Source organism: Haliotis asinina, chromosome 13, assembly GCF_037392515.1.
Source record: "Haliotis asinina isolate JCU_RB_2024 chromosome 13, JCU_Hal_asi_v2, whole genome shotgun sequence".
In the NCBI taxonomy this organism is placed as follows: domain Eukaryota; kingdom Metazoa; phylum Mollusca; class Gastropoda; order Lepetellida; family Haliotidae; genus Haliotis; species Haliotis asinina.
In genome coordinates, this window is record NC_090292.1 from 6,933,144 (window position 1) to 6,954,375 (window position 21,232).

The 21,232-nt window shown below is 40.5% G+C and overlaps 1 protein-coding gene across 1 annotated transcript in view; it reads right to left on the minus strand.

Annotated features, from left to right (window-relative positions):
* Positions 1–436: 436 nt before the first annotated feature.
* The window catches only part of LOC137260391 (putative ankyrin repeat protein RF_0381), a 29,483-nt gene continuing 8,687 nt past the window's right edge, over positions 437–21,232 (minus strand). Inside the window, exons 3-6 of the mRNA XM_067798058.1 lie at positions 12,716–13,504; positions 12,280–12,372; positions 3,067–3,150; positions 437–1,236 (exon numbers count right to left, since the gene is read on the minus strand). Coding sequence (XP_067654159.1) covers positions 437–1,236; positions 3,067–3,150; positions 12,280–12,372; positions 12,716–13,504 — 1,766 coding nt within the window. The remainder of the gene's footprint in view (positions 1,237–3,066; positions 3,151–12,279; positions 12,373–12,715; positions 13,505–21,232) is intronic.

The window sequence follows — 21,232 nt, forward strand, 5'->3', positions numbered from 1 at the left end:
CTGTCCATTCTGTGATGTTGTCTTCCCATTTCATCTTCTGTCTTCCTCTCTTTCTTCCTCCTCTGACTGTTCCCTGGAGCACAGTCTTGGCAAGACTCTCTCCTCTTGTTACGTGGCCGAACCTTTTTAGTTTGTGCCTCCTGATTGTGGTGAGAAGATCTTCATAAGGACCAATGCCTTGCGACTTTTATCTATAATCACTAACCGTATATGTTTACACTCGCTTCACAATCTTCTTACTTGACCGTGACAGGTTTCAAACACAACAAATGACAAAATGTCTGAAAATACATTCAGCAAGTTTTATTCATATTAAGAAAGAAGAAGAAAATCCCCTGGATCATGGAAGCTGACTCACGACTACGTGAACGGGATACACCACGTCAGTTTCAGTAAGGACATGTGCTCCTCTGTCCACGCCAACACTGCACTGGCTTCAGTCAGCACCATGTGACATCAGGAGTTCCACAATTTGCGGGACTCCATGGACTCTGGCCTCGTCGACCGCTGTCTTCCCGTCATTGTTCAAGGCATTGATATCAGCCTTGTATGCTGACAGAATCAGGTCCACGATCTCCAGGTCTCCTGACCGACAGGCGTAGTGAAGGACGGTGTTGCCGTCACTGTCCACCAGTGACATATCAGCCCCATCACCCACAAGGAACTTCACCACATCTCTGTGTTTAAAATGTACTGCCCCCATCACAGGTATGGTGCTGAAACGTCCTCTACTGTTGATATCCACCATGTTCAGTGACAGGATCAGCTCCACGATCTCCAGGTCTCCTGACCGACAGGCGTAGTGAAGGACAGTGTCACCGTCACTGTCCACCTGTGACACATCAGCCCCTTCACCCACAAGGAACTTCACCACATCTCTGTGTTCACAAAGTACTGCCACCATTACCGGTGTGATGCCGAGAAAGTCTCCACTGTTGATATCCACCACGTCCAGTGACAGGATCAGTTTCACGATATCTAGGTGTCCTCCATCACAGGCCCAGTGGAGGACGTTGTCGCCACGCTCATCCACCAGTGACAGATTAGCGCCTCTATCCACAAGGAATTTCACCACACCTCTGTGTCCTTTCAATGATGCCTCCATAACCGCTGTCCTGCTCCACCGTCCTCTACTGTTGATGTCCACGTAACCCATTGCCAGAATCCGCTTCACTGTGTCCAGGTCACCGTGAATGCTGGCATTAAGGAGGCGCTGGTGTGCTTTTGATGGAGCCACTGCAACACAAATTAAACTGAGCACATCAGAAATCTTTGTCTCACGTCTACAATGTTTTCATCACGTTGATACCTGACTCGGACATTGCTAGAACATTTAAACGTAGCGGTGATATTTTCATGTTTTCATGGTTTGTGTGCCTTGAACTATTATATACCTATCTTATATAAATTGGTGTTACAGTGGTTTATTCTTTACAAGGAAAATAGGAAGAAAAATATTATATAAGTCATAAAAAGGTCACTAAAAACATTGAAGGTTGGTGGTAGTGTTCTAAGGTTTGTGGGTTTATGCATATGTCATTCATATTGACATTTAGTAAGATATGGCAAGTATATCAGATGTATTGCATTCATCTGAAACGTTTCCTATTGCATCTGTGGTTCAGAAAAGTGCTGGATCAAGAGTATTGTCTCACTTTGGAATATTGTTTATCACCTGACCCTAATTTATAGCTCCTAATTGGCTAATTTAAAAATTCCCATAATTCCTGTGCACCAATCTGCGTACTCACCTAACAATACTTCAGTATAGCACAGCTGCACAGCTTGGAAAGAAGGAACAAGGTCCCCAGGCATCAGTTAACATCAAACAGGTCAGTTTAACATGATGTTAAGTTCAAGTGCATTGGACTTTTCATAACCTCATTAATTTAGTTACAACATAGATGTTAGTTGGTAATATGTCACATATGGTAATGTTGTAAACTAGACACAGTTGATAACTTATGTTTAAGTCCAAAGTTCATGTCGTATCGTATTGTAGCTCGTGTAAAATCAAATAATCTTGCAAGTATTGTTCCATTTTTTACAACCATGGTTCACAGCTGTCTCGATGTATACATGTGCAATGGGTTTATTGTTTGTTTTGTGAGTGGAGAGTAGAGATATTGATGAAAGCGTTTTCATATTGCTGAATGATTTGTATCTGCATCCATTGTGCTCAGCTTTCCCTGTGTTTATGCATCCAATGGGTTTCTTTTCAGTGAGTGAAGTGAGATCGTCAGTGATGGTCAATGTGTTGTCACAATGATGTATGATGTTTCCACTTGGCAGGTCACATGCGAACTCCTGGTCCAGATCATCACGATCACATATTAGGCTCTATTCCACAAATGGGTAAGATATATTCTCATTTGCCCTTATATGTCTATTTCCTTTGTACACCTTTCTGGTATCTACGAAGGGTTACCAAATATTTATCTGGTTGTATGTCTTTATAATTGTGAACTTTATTGCCTGTCAATATACGTGTACATATTGCTACGTTTAACGGTTTGGAGGCAAACTAGGTTACTGGACTATGAATTATTACCCTTGATGGTACAACCAATGTGTCATGTGATTATTTCCTTTGCTCAGTTATAACTTGTATAACTTAAGTGTGTAATTGATAGATTACAGAATTTATTGAGACCAACTGCTTGTGCTGCCTATGCCAAACAAGATGTATTGTACAAATTTTAATAAGAATGTTGTATCATTCCAGGGCTTACAGATATGACATAAATTCTGAATAAACCACACCCCACACTCCTACAGCGAGTCATGTGATTCTTGGCGCCCAAATCAGCTGTAACATAAACAATGCCCATCCTAAAACGAACTCTGTGGCTTCCTGTACATACTTACTACTATATATACGTCTGTAACTATTCACTGCAAGTCACCTGATGAAGGGCCCAGAAACGTCTTGTGTAAATAATAAAGAAGTTACACATCCATAACTAGTGTCTTGTATTAGTGTTTTGTTTGTTGTTTAGCATTAGTATTCCAGTTGTCTGATAGCAACTGATAGCAGGCCTCCATTCTGTTGGGTTCCCCACCTACCATGTGGATGAGAGTCTTGTGTCGTCACTGTCTTTGGTGGAACAGACGTGCCCCAGCCCGGATCCTGACTCGAGTTAGTCGAAACTGAAACACAATATGTTGTTCAGAAAACTATACATTGCACGTAACCATTATAAGTACTGACCTCTGCCGATGACGCCTTTTCACAAATGATTTCCGTTCGATATTATGCATGGATGAATTCAAAATACTCTGTTATAGCAGTGGCATTAAAATACGTTGATATTATATTTGTGACCCTCTACTTTAGACTTGACTCAGCTGCATCGTACTACAAACCTCTATTGTGAATCATTCTATCTTGCTGTCAGCTGAATGCATAATATTGGATATTTTAGACTTGTCAGTGTTATATTTTGCCGGTTCATAGGGGATGTCTTATCCCTTTTGTCACTGCAAATTATTTTCCGTACTGATAAAATTAAGATGGCCGCCATGCCCCACAAATGAAAAGCATGCACGGTAGACGACGATGTCAGTCCAAATGTACCCACAGGTCGGATCAGCACACCCTCAACAATGCATAACACGGTCACATGTGACCTATGATTAAGCATTAGGAAAGTTTCAAGTACATCTTCATTGGACGATTGACGACTGACGATTGTACTGAAATGTGTGCATCCGACATATTTCACCTTTCTTCATCACTGGTACTGGGGTGGTGGGGTAGCCTGGGTTAGAACAGATCTTTATCAACTCATGCTTGTCGTAAGATGTGACTATCGAGATCGGATGGTCAGGCTCTCGGACTTGGTTGAGGCATATCACTGTATCCCATTTGCGTAGATCGATGCTCATGCTGTTGATCACTAGATTGCCTGGTCTAGACACGATTATTTATAGATTAATGTCATATGCCGGGAATACTGCTGAGTGCTTCTTTTAACAATGGATACTATACACACAAACTTTATTTCTTGAGTGCTGCGTGTTCTTGTACCGGTGTCAAACAGTATCTAGTGTATTAACCGTTTCAAGCTACCACTGTAAGGTATAGTTAATACCTTCGTAATTTAATTAAACTGGATACAAACAGATTCGCAAAGCATATTATATGGTGCTCATAACCAGGAACTTTACCAGCTCACGGCACTACGTACATTACTATTCCCGGTCATATGACACTATCGTTCTTTCCGATACTTTTTCAACTCCTTGGGGAACATACATCCAAACGCAATGTATTAAACACTGATATTGTCCGTACATCCTCACAGGTACCGGCACCCGTGGCGATCCACCTCCTCGTGGTGGGTGCTGGGTAACGCTAAGAGCTCGCCAACCCCGTGTGGACCCGGGTCAGCATGGTCCATAGCACCCCATTGCTGGTCGCAAGGAGCGGCCGAATTGGGCAACCTGTTTGCCGTGGGTTGCGTCCCGTGTCGGTGGAGGACGGTAGTCTGGTGGTTGAGGGCAATGGGAGCCTGCAACCGTGTTTCCGTTGCTCAACACACCACTTCGACCCTTACTTCACCTAGACGGGTGGTAGAATCGGCCCGATTCTATCAATCGGCTGGTCACGCCATGCCCTGTGCATGGACAACATTCGTATGCACTAATTGTATTGTGTACACGTTTTGATATTGGATTTTCGTGTTTCAAATTATATACTATAATATACGTTTGCCTAGAGTCCTATGCCAGAAGGCAGTGGCTCATGGGCCAATCTGGTGATATGGACCGCTGATTACTGAGTTTCTACGGGAAAATGCCACGGGCCGCACCAGCCTGACATTGCTCCTGTTATTTACAACAGCTTTTCATGTCCGTATTTTTGGAGTATGGTATTCCTGTAACCCTGATGCCGTAGGCTGGCTTCCACTACAGCACCGTCCTAGTTGACACTCGATGGCGGGTGGGGAGCAGGGATGCTGAACCTTATTCTTACAACATGGCTTTACCTACACACTCTGGTTCGTTGAAAACTAACAAACGTAAGCATTTAGATTCTCTGTCATCTGATGAAGATGCCTGTTCACAAGTTCCAATGTCTTGGCCAAGGTTCATAGTTATTACATCTGCTGATGGAAATCCCCTAAAACCAAATCCCTTTGCAATTTCTAAGGGAATCCAAAGTATCTGTGGGGAAGTGAAAAACGTCACCCGTCTTCGTTCTGGCTCAATCCTCGTGGAAAATGATCGGCGACAGCAGTCTGTTAATCTGTTGAGTGTTGAGCATTTTGTTAACTTAAAAGTTGTTGTTTCTGCGCATAAGTCACTCAATTCTTCCAAAGGCATAGTGAGAGATCGTGCTCGCTGTCTGTCGGACATGACAGAGGAGGACATAGCAAATGAACTGACATCTCAAGGTGTAACTGCCGTAAAGCGCTTTACTAGAAAAACAGAAGCTGGAAATGTTGTGAACACTCACACATATCTTTTCACCTTTTCATTATCAAAACTTCCCACATCAATAAAAGCTGGTTGGTTACTTTAACATTGGAGTGGAGACCTACATCCCGAATCCACTCCGTTGTTATAAGTGTCAACGGTTTGGCCATGGAGCCAGATTTTGCACTGGACCGACAAGATGCTTCCGCTGCAGTGGAACTCATGAGAGCTCCGAGTGTACGAATGAGATTCAGTGTGCCAACTGTGATGGTCCTCACTTGTCCTCGTCCAAGACCTGTCCAGCTTTTGAGCGCGAAACAAAAATATTACAACTTAAATGTACCAACAACATCTCTTATAGTGAAGCAAAAAGGTTACTCTCAGCGTCTTCTCCCTACACTAAAACATTCTCAGCTGCTGTGTCTTCCACGCGTCGAACTCCACCAATGTCAACGACATCAACTCAAACTGACATCTCTTGGGTACGTGATGACCAGAGCAACTATGGCAATACATCAGTATTAACATCTGCCACACAAACAGACATTCCATCCACAACTCATCCTAAACCATTAGATAGAGAGGCTACAAATGTAAATATCAATCAGGATGACGCTCATGTATCTAGAAAATCAAAAAAGCAAATGAGGAGAAAGGCCAGGGCACTCCAGCACTTGGAGGAACTTTCTCCAACACAATTCCCTGTAGAGGTTCAAAATATGTTTGATCCTCTGGAGATGGAGGTGAATCCCTCACTCCCAGGCAGTGGGAATAGGACGTCCTCCCGTTCTCGATCTCCAGTTGAACCTGCTTAAGTGGTTTCATGACATGCTACAATTTGGTTCAGTGGAATTGCAGAGGCCTGAAGAATAACTTCAATGAAATACAATTACTAATACAAGATCATCAGCCGTCAGCATTATGTCTCCAGGAGACATACCTCAAACATTCCGATACCTTTAACTTACGTCGGTACAGCGATTACCATTCCTTTTCCCCTCCTGGGGATAAAGCTGCTGGAGGCACTTCTATTTTAGTGCGGCAGGGTATTATTCACAGCCGTGTCCCACTTCATACAAATCTTCAGACTGTTGCCGTTCGTTTAACTCTCCACATTGCATTAACTCTGTGCAGCTTATATATCCCTCCTTCGTCTTCTATTCGACTATCGGATCTTCAGAATCTCTATGATCAGCTTCCAAAGCCATGTGTTATTATGGGGGACCTCAACGGGCATAATCTGCTTTGGGGAAGTGCCCATACTAATGATAAAGGTAAAATAATCGAGGAATTTATTTCCAATAATGATTTATGTATTTCAAACGACGACTCAGCCACCTATTTACATCCAGCTACGGGAACATATTCTTCCCTGGATCTGACACTCACTGATTCTACCTTATATAATGAATTTGAATGGGTGGTCCATGATGACCTATGTGGGAGTGATCACTTCCCCACCATTCTCAAAAACATCAGTCCTGGTGATGATCCACCTGTATCAAGAAGGAACTTTGCCAGGGCTGATTGGTCTTTATATCAGACTCTGTGTGTTGAACACTTGAAGCACGATCTTTTTAGGAACAGTGAAGATCCTATACAGTTGTTTTCGGATACACTAAATGACATTGCTGATAAAGCAATTCCTAAGTCCTCTGCAATTCCCCATATTCGTAAACCATGGTTTAATAATGAATGTAAACAGGCCAGAAAATGTAGGAAGAAGGCTGAAAAATATTTTCGAAAACATCCTACTGTCCATAACCTAGACAAAGTAAAAATTACTAATGCCAAGGCAAGACGTACCTTTAAGCAAAATAAGTGTCAGTCTTGGCGAAATTATGTTTCCAAAATAAATTCACGTACACCCATCTCAAAGGTGTGGAATATGATGCAAAGAGTAAAGGGCAAAGGTTCCAAATCTACTGTCCACCATCTGAAGGACGGTGATAATATATTAACTAATACAACTGATATTGCCAATAAACTTGGTGTAACTTTAGCCAAGCATTCATCTTCATTAAATTATATCCCTGAGTTTCAAAAGTACCAGAAACAACAAGCGAAGAAAAACATCAATTTCAACTCGGACAATGGTGAAGACTATAATGAATTGTTTTCATTACATGAGCTCCATACCGCCCTTGAGCAAGCTCGTGATACAGCAACAGGAGCTGATAATATTCACTATCAGCTCCTAAAGCATTTGCCCGAATCATGTTTAGAAATTCTTTTAGACATTTTTGATCAAATATGGACTTCTGGGAATTTCCCAACTTCGTGGCGTAATGCCATTGTTGTCCCTATACCAAAGCCTGGCCGGGATCACACTGATCCATCTAATTACAGACCAATCTCTTTAACGAGTTGTGTCTGTAAAACCATGGAACGAATGGTAAACAATAGATTAACATGGTTTCTTGAAACCAATAATCTTATAACAAATATCCAGTGTGGTTTCAGGAAAAACCGGAGTACAATTGATCATTTGGTACGACTAGAATCATTTGTTAAAAATGCTCTAGTAAATAAGCAACATGCAGTGTCGATATTCTTTGATCTTGAGAAAGCGTACGATACCACCTGGAAACATGGTATTTTAAAAGATTTACATGATTTTGGTTTGAGGGGTCGTTTACCTCTTTTTATATTACAATTTTTAAGTGACAGGCAATTTCAAGTCAGAGTGGGTTCAACCCTGTCTGACCATTATCATCAGGATCAGGGGGTCCCACAGGGCAGTATTTTGTCTGTAACACTTTTTAGTATCAAGATAAATAGTTTATCCAAGGTTTTAAATGATTCAATCGATGGATCATTATTTGTGGATGATTTTAATATTTCTTGTCGAGGTACAAATATGCATACTATCGAACGGCAATTGCAATTGTGTTTAAACAAAATAAATAAATGGTGTCTAGAAAACGGCTTTACATTTTCTATGTCAAAAACTAATTGTATACACTTTTGTAGAAAATATAAGCCACATAAGGACCCAGAACTGTTTTTAAATGGCTCTCCCATCAAAGTTGTTAAGGAGGCCAAGTTCTTAGGTCTAATTTTCGATTCCCACTTAACCTTTTTGCCGCATATCAAATCACTAAAAACAAAATGCCTGAAGGCCCTCGATTTACTGAAAGTGGTATCCAACTCAAAGTGGGGAGGCGATCAAGCAACTCTCCTACATCTATACAGATCACTTGTCCGTTCAAAACTCGATTATGGCTCCATCGTATATAGTGGAGCTTGCAAAAGCAACCTTAAACTTCTTGATTCTGTCCATCACCAAGGTTTAAGACTTTGTCTTGGGTCTTTTAGAACATCACCTATCGACAGTCTCTACGTTGAGGCTGATGAACCATCTCTTGAACAGCGCCGTATAAAATTAGCTTTACAGTACACTACTAAATTATACTACTAAATTATACTCCAATGAATCTAACCCTGCGTTTAATTGTGTCTTCAATCCCCTTTATGAAGATTTATACAACAAGAAATCTTCTCTGGTTCCACCTCTAGGGCATAGAATTAAACCATTTCTTTCTTCGGCCGGCATTGAACTGGAAAACATAGCTCCTTCCCGTCTTCTTTCTTCTCCTCCTTGGCAATTGGTTAGGCCACAAGTCGACCTAACATTAACATCATTTAAGAAATCAGAAACTAATGAATTACAACACAAACAAGAATACAATCAATTAAAAAACAGATATGGCAATTACAAATCCTTATTTACAGACGGATCCAAGACCGGTGGCGCAGTAGCATGTGCCACTGTCATTGGATCCAGAACAATATCTTATAGACTACCAGATAACAGTTCTATTTTCACAGCAGAAGCAAACGCCATATTAACAGCCCTCAAATATATTAAAAAACACCCTAAATACCACCAATATATAATCTTTTCTGACTCTTTCTTGCCTTCAGGCGATTGAAAATGTCTCTTGTAAACATCCACTTTTACTTGAAATTATTGAATTGTATAACGATCTCGCTACTGGCCAGTACGACATCATCCTTTGTTGGTTACCCAGTCACGTTGGCATTTCTGGTAACACAATGGCCGATCTTGCTGCTAAGGCAGCACTCAACAAATCTGTGACACCACTTCTGATTCCATACTCAGACTACAAAGCGACAATTAGATCTTATATCCGTGATCTAATGCAGAAGAAGTGGGACACCCAAATGGGTGTTAATAAATTACATGAAATAAAACCGTATATTGGTTACACCTACTTGGGTTGTCAGTCCAGATTTGAGGAGGTTGTTATGCGACGATGTCGCACTGGCCATACTAGATACACTCACGAGTATTTACTTAAAGGTGAGGATCCTCCGTTTTGTATCCCTTGTGATGAAGGAATCACGGTCAAGCATATCTTGCTTGACTGTATTGATTTTGCCATCACAAGGGAGAAATATTTTCATGTCAAAACAATGAAGGATCTTTTTAATGTTAATTATCATTTAATCATTGAATTTTTAAAGGAAATAGAATTATTACATAAATTTTGAATAATATGTTTTGTAAATAGAAAGTTGATATTTTAACCATGGTGGTAAGAATTGTCAACTGCGATTGTTAGTGGCTGTACCCTCAAAGGGGGTTAAAGTAGCGTAAAATTATTGTCCCCCTGAGAGGATACGTAAGTCCCAAAACTTTCAAAGTGAAATCTAAACTGACCAATTTTTTAATCGTAGTATTTTTGTCATTTTAAATTTCGGCTACATTTTCCTACAATCACCAACGGCTGGGGGGATGGTGTAAATCCAACTAGGGTCCATGCAGGTAGCAAAAGTAATGTAAGTCCCCATGGTCCCTAGTATGGTGATCTACCTTCAGTTGTTGGCGATCTACAGCCCGTATTTTATATTGTATTGTCCAAACAGTGGTATTTGTTTTAACTGTCCACACTAGTTTTAAATGTAACTGTGATATTCTAGTTGTTTTACTGTCCTTTGACGACAGGTGTTTATAATGTATACATATTTCGTTTCAATATAGAAATGTTCTCGTCACGATATGGCTGAAATATTGCCGATGTGACGTTACATATTAACTCACTCACTCACTCACCCCTCACAGGTACCCATTTTAAAGCTTTTTGAAGTGAGACAATCTGGATCTAAGTACCTTGTGCAAGGATACTGCGCAAATACCCGCCTCGGGACCCGAACCAAGGTGCCTACACTGAGGATCGAACGCTGATAGGCAGACAGTTTGCCACGGCGCTCATTCTTCACGGCCGGTAATGAAAATATATCCAGCTAGTACGACTGTATTGTTCCATGGGAATCATACATCCTCACCATCTAAATCATGACAACACTTGTAATTTTTGCTATCATTGTTTTATTCTATATTTGAATAGTTAAACAGAAAGTGATTATACAAAACAGTGGTTTACTGCCTTACGGTGATGTCAAGGTATTCTAAACCCGGTATCCGTGAAGATCCTGGTTATAACTGATTTTCAGTAGCCCATGCTTGTCGTAAGACGCGATTAAGGAACGGATGGTCAAGCTCGCTGACTTGATTGGCACACGTCATCGGTTCCCAATTGTTTAAATCAATGCTCGTGCTGTTGATAGCTCGATTATGTGGTCCAGACTCGATTATTTACAGACCGCTGCCATATAGCAGAAATATTGTTTTCAAACCGACACCAGTGACATACTGTCAATAACTGGGATTAATGAGTACCGATTTGGTATAGAATGTGGCTTCTGTGCAGAGTATGGTTACAGTATTGTGGCGGCATATTCACTGTAAGTACAGAAGTGAAGGTAGTGCCGATCTCAGCTACTGTGACCATAGAAAAAACATTGAGGTTATTTTTTTGCTTCAAAGAACCAATATCTCCAGTCATGCCAATATTTCAAAAAGACAACCAATATCTACCTGTATGTGACTACATGTACTTGTGTATGGCTACATCTACCTGTGTGTGACTACATCTACCTGTGTGTGACTACATGTACCTGTGTATGGCTACATCTACCTGTGTGTGACTACATGTACCTGTGTATGGCTACATCTACCTGTGTGTGACTACATCTACCTGTGTGTGACTACATCTACCTCTGTGTGACTGCATCTACCTGTTTGTGACTACATGTACCTGTGTGTGACTACATGTACCTGTGTGTGACTACATGTACCTGTGTGTGACTACATCAACCTGTGTGTGACTACATCTACCTGTGTGTGACTACATCTCTCTGTGTGTGACTACATCTACCTGTGTGTGACTGCATTCACCTGTGTCTGAAAATACATACTTGTGTGTGACTACATGTATATGAGTTTGACAACATCTACATGTGTGTGGCTACATGTTCCTGTATCTGACTAGATGTACCTGTGTGTAACTAGATGTACCTGTGTATGGCTACATCTATCTGTGTGTGACTACATGTACCTGTGTATGGTTCATCTACCTATGTGTGACTACATGTACCTGTGTGTGAGTAGATGTACATGTTTGTGACTACACCAACCTGTGTGTCACTACATGTACCTGTGTGCGACTATATTTACCTTTGTTTCACTACATGTAACTGTGTGTAGCTACATGTACCTGTTGGTCTATATATACCTGTGTGTTTCTACATCTACTTGTGTCTGAAGACACTTTTGTGTGTCTAGGTGTAGCTGTGTGACTATATGTACATGTGTGTGACGTTTTAGCTAACGTCATTGCATGATTTGTCCATTTTGTTACGTCAGAAAAAGACGACATTAGTTTACTGATTAGTATATTATTTATCGTCCCGTGGCGGTTACCGTTGGGGCGCTACAGCTGACCTGTCAACCAGTCCTCTCCATCCTTCCCTGTCCTCCGCACGTTTTACCGCCTCGCTCATCTTCAATCCTGTCCATTCTGTGATGTTGTCTTCCCATCTCATCTTCTGTCTTCCTCTCTTTCTTCCTCCTCTGACTGTTCCCTGGAGCACAGTCTTGGCAAGACTCTCTCCTCTTGTTACGTGGCCGAACCTTTTTAGTTTGTGCCTCCTGATTGTGGTGAGAAGATCTTCATATGGACCAATGCCTTGCGACTTTTATCTATAATCACTAACCGTATATGTTTACACTCGCTTTACAAACAAATGACAAAATGTCTGAAAATACATTCAGCAAGTTTTATTCATATTAAGAAAGAAGAAGAAAATCCCCTGGATCATGGAAGCTGACTCACGACTACGTGAACGGGATACACCACGTCAGTTTCAGTAAGGACATGTGCTCCTTGTCTGTCCACGCCAACACTGCACTGGCTTCAGTCAGCACCATGTGACATCAGGAGTTCCACAATTTGCGGGACTCCATGGACTCTGGCCTCGTCGACCGCTGTCTTCCCGTCATTGTTCAAGGCATTGATATCAGCCTTGTATGCTGACAGAATCAGGTCCACGATCTCCAGGTCTCCTGACCGACAGGCGTAGTGAAGGACGGTGTTGCCGTCACTGTCCACCAGTGACATTTCAGCCCCATCACCCACAAGGACCTTCACCACATCTCTGTGTTTATAATGTACTGCCCCCATCACAGGTGTGATGCTGAAACGTCCTCTACTGTTGATATCCACCATGTTCAGTGACAGGATCAGTTCCACGATCTCCAGGTCTCCTTTGCGACAGGCGTAGTGAAGGACAGTGTCACCGTCACTGTCCACCTGTGACACATCAGCCCCTTCACCCACAAGGAACTTCACCACATCTCTGTGTTCATGAAGTACTGCCACCATTACTGGTGTGATGCCGAGAAAGTCTCCACTGTTGATATCCACCACGTCCAGTGACAGGATCAGTTTCACGATATCTAGGTGTCCTCCATCACAGGCCCAGTGGAGGACGTTGTCGCCACGCTCATCCACCAGTGACAGATTAGCGCCTCTATCCACAAGGAATTTCACCACACCTCTGTGTCCATTCTTTGATGCCTCCATAACCGCTGTCCTGCTCCACCATCCTCTACTGTTGATGTCCACGTAACTCATTGCCAGAATCCGCTTCACTGTGTCCAGGTCACCGTGAATGCTGGCATTAAGGAGGCGCTGGTGTGCTTTTGATGGAGTCACTGCAACACAAATTAAACTGAGCACATCAGAAATCTTTGTCTCACGTCTACAATGTTTTCATCACGTTGATACCTGACTCGGACATTGCTAGAACATTTAAACGTAGCGGTGATATTTTCATGTTTTCATGGTTTGTGTGCCTTGAACTATTATATACCTATCTTATATAAATTGGTGTTACAGTGGTTTATTCTTTACAAGGAAAATAGGAAGAAAAATATTATATAAGTCATAAAAAGGTCACTAAAAACATTGAAGGTTGGTGGTAGTGTTCTAAGGTTTGTGGTTTTATGCATATGTCAATCATATTGACATTTAGTAAGGTATGGCAAGTATATCAGATGTATTGCATTCATCTGAAACGTTTCCTATTGCATTTGTGGTTCAGAAAAGTGCTGGATCAAGAGTATTGTCTCACTTTGGAATATTGTTTATCACCTGACCCTAATTTATAGCTCCTAATTGGCTAATTTAAAAATTCCCATAATTCCTGTGCACCAATCTGCGTACTCACCTAACAATACTTCAGTATAGCACAGCTGCACAGCTTGGAAAGAAGGAACAAGGTCCCCAGGCATCAGTTAACATCAAACAGGTCAGTTTAACATGATGTTAAGTTCAAGTGCATTGGACTTTTCATAACCTCATTAATTTAGTTACAACATAGATGTTAGTTGGTAATTTGTCACATATGGTAATGTTGTAAACTAGACACAGTTGATAACTTATGTTTAAGTCCAAAGTTCATGTCGTATCGTATTATAGCTCGTGTAAAATCAAATAATCTTGCAAGTATTGTTCCATTTTTTACAACCATGGTTCACAGCTGTCTCGATGTATACATGTGCAATGGGTTTATTGTTTGTTTTGTGAGTGGAGAGTAGAGATATTGATGAAAGCGTTTTCATATTGCTGAATGATTTGTATCTGCATCCATTGTGCTCAGCTTTCCCTGTGTTTATGCATCCAATGGGTTTCTTTTCAGTGTGTGAAGTGAGATCGTCAGTGATGGTCAATGTGTTGTCACAATGATGTATGATGTTTCCACTTGGCAGGTCACATGCGAACTCCTGGTCCAGATCATCACGATCACATATTAGGCTCTATTCCACAAATGGGTAAGATATATTCTCATTTGCCCTTATATGTCTATTTCTTTTGTACACCTTTCTGGTATCTACGAAGGGTTACCAAATATTTATCTGGTTGTACGTCTTTATAATTGTGAACTTTATTGCCTGTCAATATACGTGTACATATTGCTACGTTTAACGGTTTGGGGGCACACTAGGTTACTGGACCATGAATTATTACCCTTGATGGTACAACCAATGTGTCATGTGATTATTTCCTTTGCTCAGTTATAACTTGTATAACTTAAGTGTGTAATTGATAGATTACAGAATTTATTGAGACCAACTGCTTGTGCTGCCTATGCCAAACAAGATGTATTGTACAAATTTTAATAAGAATGTTGTATCATTCCAGGGCTTACAGATATGACATAAATTCTGAATAAACCACACCCCACACCCCAACAGCGAGTCATGTGATTCTTGGCGCCCAAATCAGCTGTAACATAAACAATTCCCATCCTAAAACGAACTCTGTGGCTTCCTGTACATACTTAGTACTATATATACCCCTGTAACTATTCGGCACCCGTGGCGAGCCACCTCCTCGTGGTGGGTGCTGGGTAATGCCAAGAGCTCGCCAACACCCCCGTAGTGGACCCGGGGGGATATTTGGTCCACCAACCCGTTTGCCGTGGGTTGCGGCCCTGTGCCGGTGGAGGACGGGAGTCTGGAGGTTGAGAGCATTGGGGACCTGTGACCGCGTTCCCTTTGCTCAACACACCCCTTCGACCCTTACTTCACCTAGAAGGGAGGTTGAATGGGCCCGGTTCAACCAATCGGCTGGTCATACCAAGCCCTGTGTATGGACTGTTTACATGTCAATGCACAAATCGTATTTAGAATTGTTTGATTTCGGACTTGGACTTATTATTACAGTGCAATGATTTGGAATTGGAAAAATGTTAATATGTATTTAAACTTTGCTGTAGGGGGGTGAGGTGTGGTTTATTCAGAATTTATATCATATCTGTAAGTCATGGAATGATACAACATTTTTATTAAAATTGGTACAATACATAATGTTTGGTATGGGAAGCACAAGCAGTTTGTCTCAATAAATTCTGTAATCTATCAATTACACACTTAAGTTGTACAAGTTATAACTGAGCAAAGGAAATAATCACATGACACATTGGTTGTACCATCAAGGGAAATAATTCATAGTGCAGTAATCTAGTTTGCCCCAAAACCATTACACTTAGCAATATGTACACATATATTGACAGGCAATAAAGTTCACAATTATAAAGACATACAACCAGATAAATATTTGGTAACCCTTCGTATGCCAGAAGGCGGTGGCTCATGGGCCAATCTGGTGGATTAGTTATTTATAATTCTTCCGCTAGAGTATATCATCTGAGTATTCTTGTTGCTGCAAGTCGGAGGCCCACTTGTTTTTAGCATTGTCCTTGTGATACTCCGTGGTGGGTGGGGAGCTCAGATGATGAACCATACTAAATTACCCATGGCTTACACACACCCTAAAAAGAAACAAACGTCACCTTAACTATGATGATGATGATGAACCTCGACCGTCCAGCTCAATCGAATATTGGCCACGATTTCTCGTTTTGGAAACTCTTGACAAATCACCTATTAAATCAAATCCTTTTGCAGTATCAGAAGGTATACATGGTATTGCGGGTGAGGTCAGAAATGTCAGGCGATTACGTTCAGGCTCCCTCCTTATAGAGTGTAAACGGAAACAACAATCCACCAACCTGATGTCTACCGAGTTGTTCGTTGGAGTTCCAGTCTCCATTTCCCCTCACAGGACGCTGAATACGAGCAAAGGGATTGTCAGAGACAGAGATCGACTGTTTTCTGATATGTCAGAACTTGATATAGCAGCAGAAATGAAAGAGTAAGGAGTGATTTTTGTCAAAAGATTTACAACACGAATAAACTCTGAAACAAAACCTACTAATACTTATCTTTTCCAGTTTTCGTCACTAACCATTCCAAAATCAGTTAGAGCAGGATATTGCAATTTCAGTGGTGATACCTATATTCCCAATCCACTGAGATGTTTCAAATGTCAAAAGTATGGACACAGTGTCACTACATGTACTAACTCGGTAACATGCGCTCATTGCAGTGAGAAAACTCATGTTACTGAGGATTGCAATAACAATACTAAAAAATGTGCAAACTGCTCCGGGACACATTCATCTTTCTCGAAACAATGTCCCATCTGGATTCAACGAATGGAAATAAACAAAATTAAGTTCACGCAAAATGTTAGTTTTGCTGATGCCAAGAAACTTGTTCTTTCCCCAACAGACTAGGCCACTTCTTATGCCTCATTTACGAGAATACCCTCTGCTGCCAGTCACAAAGCAACTGTATCCACTTCGTCAATGGAGTGCCAAACTGATGTGACATGGGTGGATACAGAGAAACCTGAAATATACACACCCAACCAGTCGACCCAAACCGCTAAATCCAAAAACACTTGCTCCATTTCAATCACGGTCATCTTCTCAAGAACAATCGCCCTCATCATCACAGCCTATGCCTAAGCCTCAATCACAAAATAATGGGAAGGATATTACCAAAAATAAAATCAAAACTAAAAATGACATACAAAAATGTCAAAGTAGCAGAACCTCCAAAGGTTCAAATGACACCATCAAACTTTTTAATAAATGTGGATCCTTAGAAGACATGGATGTGTCCGAAAACATCCAAAGTAGGGCACATAGCTTGTCGCCCTCTAGGAAATCAAGGGGTAGATCCCCAATAAATCCCCCAAAGAAATAGTTTCTTCATATATTTTTCAGTGGAATTGCAGGGGCCTAACGACTAATCTTAATGAGCTTCACCTATTAGTCCAAGACTTTACACCATCAGCATTCTGCTTGCAAGAAACGTATCTAAAGCAGACAAATACTTTTAACTTACGTCAATATAATGCATATTATCACTTTTCCCCACCTGGTGATAGGGCCACTGGAGGATCTTCAATTCTTGTAAGACATGATGTTATTCACAGTCCTATAAAACTCAAAACTAATCTTCAAGCGGTTGCAGTGCGAATGACTTTGAACATTACGCTTACTTTATGTTCATTGTACATTCCGCCTTCATCAACTCTTATGCAGGCTGATCTACAAACTCTCTACGATCAATTACCCAAACCATGCATACTCATGGGTGATTTAAATGGGCACAACCCACTTTGGGGTGGTGTAATCACGAACACTAAAGGTCAGTTTCTGGAGGATTTCATTTCATATAATAATTTATGTATATATAATGATGGTACCAATACATATTTACATCCTGGCACAGGAACATATACAGCTCTTAATGTATCATTAACTGACTCCAACTTACTAAATGAATTCGAATGGTCAGTCCACAATGACCTCTGTGGAAGTGATCATTTTCCTACTATACTGAAATCTGTAACACCAACTGATGTTCCTCCATCATCAAGATGGAATTTTAAAAAGGCTGACTGGCCTTTATATGAAACGTTGTGTGCTGCCAGACTTCAACCTGAATATTTTATTGATGTTCCTGATGCTATCAAAAGGTTTTCTGATGAACTAAAATCTATAGCTGATGAATATATACCAAAGTCCTCTGCAGTTCCACACATAAGAAAACCATGGTTCAACGATGAGTGCAAACAAGCTAGGAAGGCAAGGAATAAGGCAGAACATTATTTCCGTCGCCATCCTATGGTGCATAATTTAAATAAATTTAAAATTTTAAATGCTAAAGCACGGCGTACTTTTAAACAGAACAAACGCCGATCTTGGCAAAATTATGTATCCAAAATAAATTCTCGGACACCCATGTCCAAGGTATGGAACATGGTCCAGAAAATCAAAGGTAAAGGTACTAAATCTGCTGTCCATCCTCTTAAACATGGAGATCAATCGCTTACTGATAAATCAGAAATCAGATAATCAAAATTCCACCAATATCAAAAACAAGAAGAAAAGAAAACTATTAATTTCAATTCTGATAATGGGGAAGATTATAATGAAACTTTTTCTATTCATGAGCTCCATACTGCTGTTGATCAAGCTAATGATACAGCTACAGGAGCTGATAACATACATTATCAACTCCTGAAGCACTTACCAGAATCCTGCCTAGAAACTCTTCTAAATATTTTTGATGATATTTGGACATCGGGTAACTTTCCTCCATCATGGCGTGACGCCATAGTAGTACCAATACCCAAACCTGGACGTGATCATACAGATCCATCCAATTATCGTCCGATTTCGTTAACTAGCTGTGTTTGCAAGACCATGGAACGCATGATAAATAATCGACTTGTTTGGTACTTGGAAACAAAAAACCTTATCACAGATATACAGTGTGGTTTCCGTAAAAACAGAAGTACTGTCGATCACTTAGTGCGTTTAGACTCATTTGTTAAAAACGCACTAATTAATAAACAACATGCTGTGTCTATCTTTTTTTATCTTGAAAAAGCATATGACACAACCTGGAACTATAATATTTAAAGAGACTTACATGGCTCCGGCTTGCGAGGTCGTTTACCTCAATTTATAGCCAACTTTTTAAATGACAGACAGTTTCAAGTTCGAGTGGGTTCTACCCTGTCTGATCATTACAATCAGGATCAGGGTGTTCCACAAGGCAGTATTATGTCTGTCACACTTTTTAGCATCAAGAAAAATAGTTTATCAAAAGTTTTTAACGATTCATTTGATGGATCGTTATTTGTGGATGATTTTAATATTTCTTGTCGTGGTAAAAATATGCATACTATTGAGCGGCAACTGCAGCTTTGTTTAAACAAAATAAATAAATGGTGTCTTGAAAACGGCTTTAAATTTTCTAAATCCGAAACTAATTGTATACATTTTTGCAGAAAATATAAACCACATAAGGACCCTGAACTATCTCTAGATGGCACTCCCATCAAAGTTGTAAGGGAGGCCAAGTTCTTGGGCCTAATCTTTGACTCCCATTTAACATTTCTGCCTCATATCAAGTCCCTTAAAACTAAATGCCTGAAGGCACTTGACTTGTTGAAAGTTGTTTCCAACTCAAAGAGGGGAGGGGATCAAGCAACCCTCTTGCACCTATATCGATCACTCGTACGTTCGAAACTCGATTATGGCTCCATCGTATATGGTGGAGCCTGCAAAAGCAACCTTAAACTTCTTGATTCTGTCCACCATCAGGGCTTAAGACTTTGTCTTGGGTCTTTCAGAACTTCACCTATTGATAGTCTCTGCGTTGAGGCTGATGAACCATCTTTTACTCAACGTCGTATAAAATTGTCTTTACAATACATAACTAAATTATATTCTAATGAATCTAACCCTGCCTTTAACTGTGTGTTCAATCCCCTTTATGAGGATTTGTATAACAAAAAATCTTTTCTTGTTCCGCCTCTTGGGCACAGAATTAAACCCTTTCTTTCTTCTGCCGGTATTGCGCTGGAAGGTATATCACCTTCCCGTCTTCTTTCTTCTCCTCCTTGGCAATTGGTTAGGCCACAAGTGGACCTAACATTAACATCATTTAAAAAATCAGAAACAAGTGACTTACAATATAAACAAGAATATAATCAATTAAAACATAAATATAGCAATTACAAACCCTTATTTACAGATGGATCCAAGGACGGTGGCACAGTGGCTTGTGCCACTGTCATTGGATCCAGAACAATATCTTCTAGATTACCAGATAATAGTTCTATTTTTACAGCTGAAGCCAACGCCATATTAACAGCTCTCAAATATATTCAAAGACACCCTAAACGCAAACAATATATAATCTATTCCGCTTCTCTTTCTTGCCTTCAGGCTATTAAAAATATTTCTTGTAAACATCCACTTTTAATAGAAATTATTAAATTGTATAATGATCTTGCTACTGGCCAATACGACATCGTCTTCCGTTGGTTACCCAGCCATGTAGGAATCTCTGGTAACACATTGGCTGACCTTGCTAAAGCAGCACTCAACAAATCTGTGACACCACTTCTTATTCCTTATAGTGATTACAAAGCCACCATTAGATTTTATATCCGTGATCTGATGCAAAAGAAGTGGGACGCCCAAGTGGGTATCAATAAATTACATGAGATAAAACCTTACATTGGTTATACCCACTTGGGTTGTCAGTCCAGGTTTGAAGAGGTTATTTTAAGACGATGTCGTATTGGCCACACTAGATATACTCATGCGTACCTGTTAAAAGGTGAGGATCCTCCATTTTGTATCCCTTGTGATGAGAGAGTTACAGTCAAGCATATTCTGCTTGACTGTGTTGAATTCTCCATCACAAGGGATAGATATTTCAATGTCAGAACCATCAAGGATCTTTTTACCACTGTTGCTTCTCATTTAGTTATTGGTTTTTTAACAGAAATTGATTTTTTGGTTGAATTTTGAGTAATATGTTCTGTAAATAGATGTATTTGAAATCATTGGTAGCTTAGATTAGTAATTTGTATTGTTAGTGGCTGTGCCCTCAAATGGGGTTGAAGTATTGTAAAATTATTGTCCTCCTGAGAGGGTACGTAAGTCCCAAAACATTTGATGTAAATTTAAGTTTACCAGGTTTTTTAATCGTAGTATTCTTGTC